Genomic DNA, 13,720 nt, shown 5'->3' on the forward strand with positions numbered 1-13,720 from the left:
TTTTTGACTTCATAACTTTTCTAATATATGCTGTTATTATATATAAGCGTATTTTGTTGAATATATACATTATAAATTATCTTTCAAATATGTGTTTAATTTTTCTTCAAGGAAAGCTATGAAAAAAATTTCTTAATAAATTGTTCACCTTTTTTTCCACTTTTAAAAATTTCCAATTTTTACTTTTCTAATTTGGAAATGGAAAAATAAACGCTTATACGTTTATATCAACTCATTCCTACTTATTTTTATCTGTTTCCTGCACGTGTTTTATGATAATAATGAGCACATAATACACGTACAAAATCCATTGTAAGAATATGCAAATTTGATACCATCCCAATTTGATTGAGATACTTTTTTTTTTTTGCGTGATATCTTAATGATTAAACGTTCTACTTTTGATATTTGTTATATATTTATTTCAACATCACTGAAACCTCATTTAGCTACAGACAAAGTGAACATGGCGTCAGGTTATTACACTTTGTTAAATGTGTAATTTGCGGAAGAAAGCAAAATATTAAAGATACAAAATTAAAAAGGACTTTAAATAATAAATTTGTGTAGTCCTTAAGGTATCGCTGTGGTGAGTTTACACAGAATATGTAATTTCCGATTTCTTCCTTGTGAAATTAAGCTGGGCAAATGCTGTAAATTCATCTTAATACTTTCTACATAACAATATTTTTCTGTATAAATATTCACTCATGTGTGTATATATAACTATATATGTATGGAAATGTGTGTGATGTCAAAGCATGTAGCCTTTGTTGTATCTTCCTATTTCCTTAATAAAAACGTACATTAAAAAGACGTAAAGCACATATCAAATTGACATGAACATCGTTTTATTAAGTAACTCATACGCACTGTGGTACTTGGACAGAGTAGCATTCACAAATATATTATAAGATGTGTACATTCGTCTATACGTGAATACTTGTGACTGTAATTTAAGTGTTCATATACTTTGTGTGCAACTGATAATAAACATTTCATGGCGTCTTTCATGCATTTTCTTCAAATACACTGATATTATCCTTTCTTCTTGTTCAGCACGTTTTAATGACGATAACTTATTTTCCTTATATGTATGTAGGCAATATGTGGTATGTATATGAAGTATGTAAATAGTGAGTAAGTCACATATATTTACAAGTATTCTCATTTGCTACTGTATCTATTGCAAAAAATGTTTAATCCAGTAACCGAACTAACGTCACAGCTCTATGGGAGACTTTTAATTAGATTTAATGTAATACAAAACACTTTCAAGCGCAATTGAACATCAAAAGAAGTGAGATACAGCTAACTGTGGTTACTGACTTCTGGGACTATTAAACATTGTTTGAGTTAGGTCTTAACTTTGGAAGTGCTATATATTAAATACTATGGCATGGATATCGATACAGCTTTGTGGAAGTTCTTCAAATTAATTTAAATGTTTTGTTGGTTCATTGTTCTTCAACTTTTGCACATTTTGGAAATTTAATTTAATATAATTTGGTGTCTGTAATATTTAAATTTCTTTGATTTAAAATTATTTGAACAATTTGTGTAGAAGTTCGTAGACAGAACTTGAATAGCGCAAATTGAACTAATTTATTTCATATTTAAAGCTATAATAAACTTGAAAATATTTTCTAATTTCAGTAAATTGAGCAATTTTGTCTGTTAGCTACTGAAAAAATAATTCCTTAGTAAGTAAGGGTTATAACAAAAATAGATTGAATCAAATAATAGTAAATTTTTTGATAGTAGGCATTACTAAAATGTAATTTGGATATTAATGTAATATTTATATATTTATATGTCTTTGAAATGCAAATCGATAATATTATGTTGAAGCTGTTTTGAGCTAGTGCACTCAAGCTCTTTTTTAACTCGAGGTATTTTCAAAACCCCTCTTTATACCTTGACTAGATTATAGTTCATCACTTCATTAGACTAATCAATAATTGACCTCAGATTTGCATACCTTCCCGAGGAACCTGTAACCATTTTGAGATTTGATAACGCGGTGTTGGTAAGACTATCAGTTTTCGCAAAAAATTTCAGGTCTCTATCCTTTTTTATTAATTTTTTTGATGGGATCAATCTTGATGTCCCTGAGGATCATTCGTCCTAATGTATCGTGGAACTTTGAAAAGCCTTCTCAGAGCCTGGTCTTGTGCAATTTTTAGCTGGTGATAAAATTTTAAAAAATATATAGTTTGAAAAAATCTTTAAACTATCTGTTACTGGTGTTTTTGTAATATCTAAAGTATTCGGTATTGCTAGTTAAGGTCATCTCTAGTGGTGATAATAATAAGTTCACTATATGTGTAGTCAAAGTATACTTTTACTTACACAGTAAGTTTATATTTCAATAAGATATTTACTGTAGAGAAATATATTGCCATGGGACATGCATTACTTTTATAAACATTTTATTTTCATAATACTTTCTTTCAAGTACTAAATTCGTGATCTAGTACTTTTACTAAAGTAGAATTAATGAAAAGCATTGCCTTAAATCTTTAAGTCACGATATCCTTCATATACCAGTGTCGAGTCTTTCTTAATTTCATCATTCATTTCATTCTAAATGGATTGTATTTTTTTGGTATCTTACGATATGACTAAGACCTTTAATGTCTATTTTTCTTTGTTACCTCGTGAAAGTACTTTCCAATTTATATATGCTTCGTCAAACTGGTTTGGATAAAACAGACGTTGATTTATTGATAGAACAACTCCACTCTTCCATATCATAAAGCAATGTAGAAAAAAATATGGCATGTGTTCTTAGTGATGATGATAGCTCTCGAGAATATAATAATATTTTATCTTAATTAATGATCTCCCCTATGATCAGTCCATTGTAATCGCCAAGACCACCATTTAAAAAAATTGCAAATGTAGTTATTACATTAACATTCAATTTTTTTTTCTGTATTTCCCTTGTAATATATTTCCCCTATCATTATGTGATTTGCCACTCGCTAACACTAGCATATATTTGAGTTATTACAAAGGTAGCTGTTAGAGAAGGTCTGAAGTTATCCCTGCATGGTTTGCTGACTATCCCTTTATAGCTATGTAAAAGAACTGAAGACCTAAGTGTACGATTTTAACTATTATTCATAGAAAAGCTTATGATTAATTTTAAAAGGAATATTAACCAATAAACCAGTTATCATTAAGGAAATTTTCATGTCTGCTTTGCATGTCTAAAAAAAGAACATTAATATACCATAGAGTATTATTTAGTAAAAATTTCTTGTAGTCCCCTAAATGAATTATTTAAAAATTTCACTAAAACATATAGTTTAAGATATAGTAGATATTTTATATCTGTTTTAATTAATAACATTCTTCTAAACAGACTAAAATCTTCAGGTATCCACAATACAATTAATTAACACAAAACTTAATAATCAAAATTTTATTTGTATCAGTCAATTTTTACTCAGTTTCCATTATGTCTCAACAAAAACATTTAAGCAGCCATGCCATATGGAGCCTTGCTATTCACAGGTACATAATAATCACCAGCAACCATGTAGGCATTGGTAACAGCACCCATACGAACGGTACTGTAAGTGCTGCCACATGATTTAGCAACAGCTTGTTCGTAGTTACCACACTTCATGGTGGGGAAATTATCGTCTTTGACGGCTTCAACATAATAAGTAACGGAACGACCATGTGAGCAACCACCAGTTAAATCAACACCACAACCAGGTTGTGATTTACCACCATTAGGATAGAAGGCACCTTTACCAATTGGTTTTAAGAAACCAAGTTGACCACCATCGGTTTGAATGGATTCAACATAGAAAGCATCATCAGAGCTTAAACGTTTGCTTGGTTTATCGAAACTGTATAAAGGCAAAGCAGGATCTAAACCAACAATTGTGTGGACTTGACCGGATTCAACATTTTTGCCAGTGAAACCAGCAACATGAGCACCCAAACTATGACCAATTACTTCCAAAGTATCCAAGGACATACCATAGTTTTTATGTAAGAAATCGATCATACCGGCAATTTTTTTGCCAGTGGCGGGTACAGCTAAAACTGATGAAGCGTAGTCAATAGAGCGTGCACGTCCCCAATCAATGGCAATAATATTGTAGTCACCATGTTTCATCCAGGCATCACGAATACCGCTGTTCATACCATCTTTATAACTTGAAGTCCAACCATGAATGGTGAATCTATTATAATTAATAGAGTTATTAAAAAATTTTTAATAATTACTCTTCTTGAATATTTTATTATTAATGAACCTTGTTGGATTAGCTGGATTGAAGTTGGATGCATCAATTGATTTTTTTGTGGCAGTGATTTCTTGTGGTGTATATTGGTTGGCTTTTGTGTACAAGTAGTAGTTAACTGGAACAGTCGTTAAACGTCCTTCAATTTCTTCCATCTGTTCAAGTGCAGTTAAAGCCTCCTCTTTGTCCATCCAAACAAAGGAGCCATCTATTTGTGGTATATACCAACCATTCTCGCCATTAACGCGTGTGTCCTCAACAGGAAGTGATGACACTATTTTTTAGATATTTTTTTTTAAATATTTTTGTTGTTATTTATATTTTATTATGTTACCAGTAACTGCAAATATGCCCAAGAGCCAAAGAAGTTTCATTTTTCAGGAGAAAATATTTCAACTAAAAGACATTCTTGCCGTATGGCGTTTATATACGAAGAAGACAACAATTGGTTGGCTTATGCGATACTTAAGTACTTGAGATAGTGTTGTGTTGAAACAGCTGATTTTGTTTTTCTAACATTATTCTGGATTAAAATAAGTTGTTATCTGTTTTGAAAATCACTTTGATAAAATGTATAAACAACAAAGTTTTAAAGGCTTGAAGTAAATAGAATATTATTTGCGCAAGTAAGTTAGAGATTGTTATCTTCGTATTTTGGCGAATATAATTGCAATTGATTGGGAAGAGAAAGGAATTTCCATCTTATTATCTTAGTGAAAAATAAGAAATTGATTTGAGAAATAGTTTAGTTTAATAAACTTGTTTTATACCCTTCACACTGTTGTCAATAAAGGTATATTAAATTTGCCTAGATGCTAGTAAAGTGGTGACTGAGATATCTGAGACTACACAAAATATACATGGTACTATTATTATTATTATTGTTAGGGGATGTGGCACTGCCACCATCGGGTCTATTCTGTTCCCTTCTGGGCTTAGGGTAGGTCTTTAGGCCCTGTTGCATCTATAAAAAGTAGTATAGGACCTATTTTACAGAGTTTTATTGCCTCTTCCGTAATAATATATATTCCTAGGATTCTATACCGTATGTGCATTAGCGCATGGCATTCTAAAAGCACATGATTTGGATTGTTTTAATCCTGGTATATTATCCCAGTAGTCCTTTTTATTCTGGTTCTCCTTTATTTTTAAGAGAGAAAGGAGCATATTATTTCCAGTCCACAAAAAGGTTGCGGCCTCATCATCGGTGTGGCTGCTCCTTTTCTGGTTAGCTTGTCCGCGTATTCGTTTCCGCGTACGCCAGTATGTCCCGGTACCCAAAGAATCGACACCTGATTTGATTCGCCAAGCAGATTTAGTTTATCCAGGAAGTTTGACACCAGTCTTGACGTCACTTGATGCGATACATGCTACTAATTACAACAAAATGCTATATCCAGCTGCTTCTTAAGATATCGATAGCTTAAACTTTCACTCTTTCATTTCATTTCATGAAAAAATTTCTTTTATAGCTACTTTCTCTTTATTCAAGCAGTTTATAAATAATATCACTTGACGCATTCGGGAACATATAGATTTTAGGAAAATAAAAGTTGGAAAGTCACTGGAAAGAATTTGGTTGCCTTAAATTTAATAATGGATTGCTATTTATTAGTGTGAAGGGTATTAGAACTCTGAAAAATCCAAAGCATACTCTTTTCTTGTAGAAAATATGGAGTATTTTAATATGGAATACTTGAGTGTAAAAAAATGGGTTTTCTTAAAATGATAAGCATTGATTTTATCTCGTGTGAGTAAACATTATTTTTTAACAACTACTAAAAGTATATACACAATAAAAATTACAATATAATAATTTATTATCTTTATATTATAAATGGAACGTGTTAGATTCTTTTTAGATAAATTGAAAATTAATGTGATTAACTTAAGTTTAAGTTGTTTAGATTACTTTTAGTTTCAGGTCTACTTTACATAGTAGAATCTGAAGCAACGGAAAATTTTCTGTGATGTTTTGTCAGTCTGTATACTTGGAGAACAAAATTTTGTATCTCATTCTATAATGCCCTTATCATAAGTTTATCAATTCAATGAATATGTATTTGACTATATTAAAACAATCAGTTGGTACTCTTATATTTTCTTTCAAATACGGAATATTTCAATCAAAGCGAAGTTTATATTAAAGAGTATTCGTGGTAGAACTCTTTCCAAGCGACTTAAGTCTATTTGTCTTTAAAGAGATGTCTTTAAAGAGAAGGATGTTTAGGAGTTACAGATTTTCTTCAATTTTCTTATTATTCCTTTGAAGATGTGTTATATGGTAACTTTACATTTCCTACTATTATAATCAATGTTTTTCTTTCAGTATAGTTTTCAGTATTAATCTGATTTTTTGTTAATTAGAAAAGTATAGTGACTCTAACAATAAAATATAAATCTGAAAAATATTTTTTTTAAATCTCATATCAAATTTTATTAATAAAGTCAACGGGATTAACCCTGCAGATTAATTTATTATATTTATTAAATTTCTGGAAATAATAAAATTTAACTTAATTTCATTTTATTTTTATTTCACCATCTTCATATAAATAGAAAGTTTATTTCGTACGTAGTGATCAATTGCCAAGTCACTCTATAAATACTGAGTGGATGATAATGCGAATCACTTCTGGAATAAAATCATTGCTTCAGAATAATTCCAATTTCTATTTAGTATAAATTTAAACGATGTATTGTGGACAAAGTGTCTTTATTAATTTTATTAATTTGATCATTTTATTATTAACAATTTATAAATTATGATAATACTTCTATTATATAGAAAACACATATCAATATGGAATACAACAGAAACTTTTATTTCTAAAAAATGCAAGATTTGAAAATTTAATATATGGTAGGTATTAGAAAAATGTAAATATATTGATTGCTACTACTATTGCAGTTCTCTTCTCCCAGTGGAGCATAGGGCCTCTAAATATATATTTATTAATACTTAAAAAAAGATAAGTATCAATGTTTATAAATTTTATTGAAAACTTAATTCACTATTGTTTATTGCCATCAATCATAGGGGCTTTGAAATTGCGCTACTATAGAAAAGGTGCTTATAGTGTATACCTCAATACAATATTATTATTATTATCTAAGACAAATTAAAAAAGGTTTGTGTAAGGTTTTATTGTTTATTACTTTATTAAAAATGATGAAATAGTTTGAAATTCAATTAAGCAGCTTTGCCGAAAGGTGCTTTGCTGTTGACAGGTACGTAAAAATCTCCAGCAACCATGTATGCGTTAGAAACAGCACCCATACGTACGGAACTGTATGAGCTACCGCATGATTTAGCTACGGCTTCCTCGTAATTACCGCACTTCATGGTGGGGAAATCATTTTCTTTCACGGCTTCAATGTAGTATGTAACGGAACGTCCATGTGCACAGCTACCAGTAGCATCAATACCACAACCTGGTTGTGACTTACCGCCATTTGGATAGAAAGCACCTTTACCAATTGGTTTCAAGAAACCAAGTTTACCACCATCAGTTTGAATGGATTCAACATAGAAACCATCTTCTGAATTTAGACGCTTATCTGGCTTGTCATAACTGAATAGAGGTAAAGCAGGATCCAAACCAACAATGGTGTGCACTTCACCGGAGGTTACACTTTTACCTGCATAACCAGCAACATGAGCACCCAAACTATGACCAATAACATCCAAAGTTTCTAGAGACATGCCATGGCTCTTGTGCAAATATTCAATCATGCTGCCGACTTTTTTGCCAGTAGCAGGTACAGCTATAACAGAGGAGGCATAGTCAACAGAACGTGCACGTCCCCAATCAACAATAATGATGTTGTGATCTCCATGGCTCAACCAAGCATCACGAATACCGGAGTTCATTGGATCATTGTAGCTCTGAGTCCAACCATGTATAACGAATCTATTAATATACAATTAATAATTATATTAATTTTTTGGTCTTTAAATTCACAATTTATAAAAAGTAATTTACCTGGTTGGGTTCTTGCCATTGAAATGAGAGCCAGTAATTGATTTTTTGGTTGCAGTGATTTCTTGTGGAGTGTATTGATTAGATTTGGTGTACAAATAGTATTTCACTGGTACAGTTGTAAGAGCGCGTCCTTCTAATGTCTCCTGTTGTTCTAATTCAGCCAATTTGGATTCAGCCTCATCTTTGTCCATCCAAACAAAGGAACCATCTATTTGTGGCACATACCAACCGTTTTCACCGTTGATGTGTGTATCATCCTCGAGAGGATATGCCGAGACTAGATAGAATTATTAAGTATTATTTGTTGAGATTTTAGTAAATTATTTTTATATGTATTTTATTACCTGATACAGCGAAAAGTGCTAAGATCCAAATTAATTTCATTATGTTTAATAACTAATTTTGATACCGAGACACTTTCACTTTTATACTAAAATTTTGGCGTTCCTCAAAAATGGGAATTTCGATTAATTGATTTTTATAAAAAACTTAAGATTTTTGTTGCGATATTTGTTGCAAATTTTACCAATTTTAATTTATTTTATTAGTGTAAATACATTTTTGTTGTGCCTAAATAATAATCTTTCTAATAATCTTTTTGTTTGTATACTTTTTAATTAATTTTTAAAACAAATAAAAAGCATATAAAATAGATAAATATTATATGTTTTAAAGCCATTTAATAGCCAATGAGATACTTGTGGTTGACACGTTTTAAGTGGCATTAATAGGAATATCATTATCAAAAAATTGATAAGATTGATAACATCGTTCATGCCACCATGGTTTAGAGAAGTCTTAACGTTTCATACATTCTCAGGCACACTTTAAAAAGTTAATCAGTCATTGGTTATTTTTTTGTTTAGATAAATACACATTTTTAAACATTAATCAGTCATTCATTATTTTCTAATAAGTTTTATTATATACATATAAATATTTGTATATATATATGTATATTTATACATATTGTGGTAATCATATTGTGGTTTATCACAAAATATTAAAGAACGCTCTAAATTTCTATATACATTTGTTGAAATTCATATAGTATATAATATATAGTTGTAAATATTTTTATATACATATCACTAAATAATTTAGTTAATTAAAAATCAGTTAACATTTTTTGATTAAAATACGAAGCAATGAGATTTAAATTAAGTGCTTTAATCGAGATTTACTTCAAGTAGGTCTGTATAAAACTTTAAGTGCAAATATGTAAAATTTTCTATGAAGTATACATATTCAAACATGATTGATATGGATCCATTGTCACAGTCCAGTACTCAAAAAAAGCTTAGTTAGTTATAGATAAGAATTTTGAACAAATAAATAAAATTTCTGTTAAATATTGATTCACGAATTGTTAAGGAATATTCCTTTTTAAATAATCAATAATAATAATAAAAAATTTGTTTATTTATTTGTAAAAAAAATAAATCATATTGATATATTTTCACAAAAAGTCATATAAAACTGCAACTTATAAAGGACAAAAGTGCTTGTTTCTTTGCGTTACTCTTAGATTGTCTCCATTCCAAAGTAGACAGTAATAATCGTATGATATACAGTGTAGTCCATATCCTGCTAGATAGATATGTCGATAAACAAAACTGAGCAACCGTCGAAAGATCATTGATGTTGGTTATATATACCGATATAAAAGAGAAAATGACCTACTTAGAATCCATGTAAGGGACTTTTGAATAATATCATATATTACACATAATAATAAGATGTTAAGTATATTGAACTAAAGCAAGTTTGTTTTATTTATGTTTATTTTCGAAACTACAAAATGGATAACCTGCTACTATTTATTCCTTCTAACATCATAAATAGTGATTTTGACAATAATTTTTCAATATTTTGTACAACATGTTATAATATAACCCAAGTATATGAGTAAGCCATATTCATTTTTAATCTGTATTTCAATATGTATGAAATCCCATACTATCATATATGGTCGAATGTAATTGATTAAGCCCATCTTATTGTCGCTGTCAATGCGCTGTTGGTTCTTTGCTCCATCACACGTTAAGGACTTCCATCGTAAGAATATAGATTATCTTATAATTTTATTTTTAGAGGATTACATTTTAAAAAATGGTTCATTTTCCTTGTCAATAGCAAGATCTTCTATTACATAGCATTTTGAATATTGCCAGAGGTTCAAGTTAAGTTATTTATAGGTCAATAGGCCTAAATGAAACTCTTTTGATCGTCGGTACAATGTAATCTATTCTAAGTTCAGGGCAATCTTTTTCGGTAGCTTATCGTATTTAGCTTATCGTATTTGTATAATTTGATATCGCTGATACCTTGTTCATTATTAAAGTTAAAGTAAATGGTGTAATAAATACTTTGTGATTAATAAGTCGTCATGGTCATGGTTTGCTGATTGGGATAAAGCTATTGTCATTGATTGTTTATAAAAATGTTGTTTCTGCATTTAGAGATTAATAAACAGTAAATCCATTAATATCTGTAATATGAATATCGTAAATCAATTTCCAAAAGCATAATAATTTAAATCCATATAATGATTTAATTTCAATTAGAATTCTGCTATTAAAATTGTAGGTTGAATTTTACCTATAAAAACTGAGTATCTCTTTTGATGGAATCTGCAGGCCTTGGAAAGAATAATAAGAGACCACAAAGCTTGCTTTGGAAGTCGTCCTGTACTGATGTAAATACCATACCAAATTTATTAAGAAAATAATAATAGAGAGATAATGTTAGTCCATGAGAGGGCTAAAATAGATTTTAACTTCACGGTGCTATGTCCCCCTTTTTTGTGGTAAGAACGTCGAATGCTTTATGCACTGTCAAGCCGACCATCATAGGAATAGTGTGCCCGATTCACTAACATGTTAATATGTAGTATACGGGCCGGAGCTGTACCTCATCGGAGAGACTTGTTCCTCTCGGTAACGTTTTCGGATTACTTTGGAAAGGTTCTTTTATATATTATGCTCTTTTTATTTTTGATCTGCGACCAGATCTCCACTTTTTCATCGCACTTTTTGGTGTCTGCTCTAATTATTACTCTGATTTCTACTTCTTATTTCTAAGTCTAATTTCTTTGCTTTGAGAACGTGAATCACATATGATTCTGTCATTCGCCAGTTCTTTGGGTTCGCATTCATTTTCTCCACTATGTTTTCGTGATTTATTGGTTTAATTCGGACTATTATCGCTTCTCTCAATGTGAGCCACCTATTACAGTAAAAGAAGGTGTGCTCTGGATGGTCACAGTCTCCATTTCCATAAATGTAACCAGGTAGATATATCTTTACCATGAGGTTGTAATTAGAGTCTCCAGAAGTCTATGGGCGAAACAGATTTCTGCATAAAAATGTATACTCTATGCTAAAAAAAGTTGATCCATTGGAAAGTGAAGAAAAAACTTATATAAAAGAGTTTGAGATATGTGATAAGAACAAAATATTGAAGAAATATTTTTAAAGCTATCAGTTTAGCCTTCTTGTCATAGTTTTTTATAGCATAATTGGTGTATTTTAGGATTTAGTTCTAAAATACAAAATGTTGAATAAGTAATCTGATTCCTTGATCTTGATCAATCACAAAACCTGGGTTTTTTCAGCATACAGTATGTTAACATAATGAGCCAAAAGGCCTAAGTGGAACTCCAAGGAATCGCCGGTATAACCTAACCTAACCTAATTCCTTTCATCTACATTTGGAAGTATGTATGCATTGATTCATTTACCTATATTTACCTATATATGTACCTATATTCCTATATAAATTCATATAATAGATCATTGAAAACAAATTGCATATGTTATATAAATAATGATTTTATTTTTTTAAACGGAACTTAGTTACCATAACCATATGGAGATTTGCTGTTAACTGGTACATAGAAATCACCTTCAACCATGTAGGCATTGGTCATGGCACCCATACGAACGGAACTGTATGATGAACCACAGTTCTTAGCGACAGCATCCTCATAATCGTAGCACTTCATTGTTACGAAATCATCAATTTGAATAGCTTCGGCGTAGTATGTGACAGAGCGACCATGAGAGCAAGCACCAGTAACATCTAAGATGCAACCAGGTTGAGTTTCACCACCATTTGGATAGAAAGCACCTTTGCCGATGGGTTTCAAGAAACCGAGTTGACCACCATTAGTTTGAATAGATTCAACATAGAAACCATCTTCTGAATTAAGACGTTTGTTTGGTTTTTTGTAGCTGAACAAAGGCAAAGCAGGATCCAAACCAACAATTGTGTGGACTTGACCGGATTTAACATTCTTGCCAGTGAAACCAGCAACGTGGGCACCCAAACTGTGACCAATAACATCAAGAGTCTCGAGGGACATACCATAGTTTTGAACCAAGAAATCAACCATAGCAGCAACTTTCTTGCCTACACCACTGACAGCAGAAACGGATGAGGCATAATCAACTGAACGAGCACGTGCCCAATCAACAAAGATGACATTGTAATCACCACGGCTCAACCAAGCTTGACGGATATCGCTGTTGATGGATGACAAGTAGCTTTGAGTCCAGCCGTGAATAACGAATCTGGTTGGGTTTGCAGCATTGAAATTAGATTTGTTCACGGATTTTGTGGTAGTGGTGATTTTGGTGCCCTTCTTGGGATTCTTTGCAGTGTACAAATAGAAAGTAACTGGTGAGGTGGAGATTGATAAGCGTTCTTTGAATTCTTCTTCAGCTTCCATACGAGTTAGCATATCTTCAGCTTCATCTTCGCCCATCCATACGTAGGAACCATCTTTTTGAGGTACCCACCAACCATTCTCACCATGAATGTGAGTGTCATCATTCTCAGGGAATGCAGTTGTGGCAGCTGTTGTATTTAGGATTTAAGATTATAATTAATGTATTAGTGTTTAAATAGTTTATTAGTTCAAAGGATTACAAAAGTTCACTTACCTGCCAAAGCAAAAAGTGCTAGAACCCAAATAAGTTTCATTATGTCAAATAAATTCAACTATTGACTCCCATAGAGTGCGCGTGCTTATATACCCCAAGGTAGTATGAACGAAGATAATTTTGTAATCCTATAAGAATATGTGATAGCATTAGAGATATCATTTTCAGATATTAAATTTGCTAATAACGTAATTCGGTAGTATTTTTGATTATGGTTTTGCTTTTTTATCGAATCAAATATTATTTTCGTAGACAAAAGTTTGCTTGCTAATTTCTGCCAATTTGTCTCATGTGGACTGATAAGGATGATATTAATAGTTTTTACGAGTTATTTAATATGAATACATGTGAAGAACAAGTACTTTGAGTTATGCTGACTATACAAAAATTTTTCAGAATTTCCAAACTGATTTCCAAGTTTAGCCACAGACATGCAGATTATCTATATAGTGAAAAACGTACAAGAAAGTGGAAAGGAGCATTTTTTTGTTGTTGTAGAAATTAAGTACATTTTTAATAAGAT

At 31.0% G+C, this 13,720-nt stretch overlaps 3 protein-coding genes across 3 annotated transcripts; all 3 read right to left on the reverse strand.

The window, feature by feature from the left end:
• Nucleotides 1-3,415: 3,415 nt before the first annotated feature.
• LOC119683351 (phospholipase A1-like) lies at nt 3,416-4,692 on the reverse strand. The gene is made up of 3 exons (XM_038097007.1): nt 4,600-4,692; nt 4,278-4,539; nt 3,416-4,205 (listed from the first exon to the last, which is right to left on the reverse strand). Exons 1-3 carry the CDS (start codon nt 4,637-4,639, stop codon nt 3,485-3,487), a joined length of 1,023 nt encoding a protein of 340 aa, XP_037952935.1. The 5' UTR covers nt 4,640-4,692; the 3' UTR covers nt 3,416-3,484.
• A 2,717-nt stretch (nt 4,693-7,409) lies between these two features.
• LOC119683350 (phospholipase A1 VesT1.02-like) lies at nt 7,410-8,687 on the reverse strand. The gene is made up of 3 exons (XM_038097006.1): nt 8,596-8,687; nt 8,252-8,528; nt 7,410-8,179 (listed from the first exon to the last, which is right to left on the reverse strand). Exons 1-3 carry the CDS (start codon nt 8,633-8,635, stop codon nt 7,459-7,461), a joined length of 1,038 nt encoding a protein of 345 aa, XP_037952934.1. The 5' UTR covers nt 8,636-8,687; the 3' UTR covers nt 7,410-7,458.
• Nucleotides 8,688-12,064: 3,377 nt separating this feature from the next.
• Nucleotides 12,065-13,263, reverse strand: LOC119679446 (phospholipase A1 VesT1.02-like). The gene is made up of 2 exons (XM_038091802.1): nt 13,198-13,263; nt 12,065-13,111 (listed from the first exon to the last, which is right to left on the reverse strand). The coding sequence occupies exons 1-2, from the start codon at nt 13,235-13,237 to the stop codon at nt 12,105-12,107; spliced, it is 1,047 nt and encodes a 348-aa protein (XP_037947730.1). The 5' UTR covers nt 13,238-13,263; the 3' UTR covers nt 12,065-12,104.
• Between the last annotated feature and the right edge of the window lie 457 nt (nt 13,264-13,720).

Source organism: Teleopsis dalmanni, chromosome 2, assembly GCF_002237135.1.
Source record: "Teleopsis dalmanni isolate 2A chromosome 2, ASM223713v2, whole genome shotgun sequence".
Lineage (NCBI taxonomy): Eukaryota > Metazoa > Arthropoda > Insecta > Diptera > Diopsidae > Teleopsis > Teleopsis dalmanni.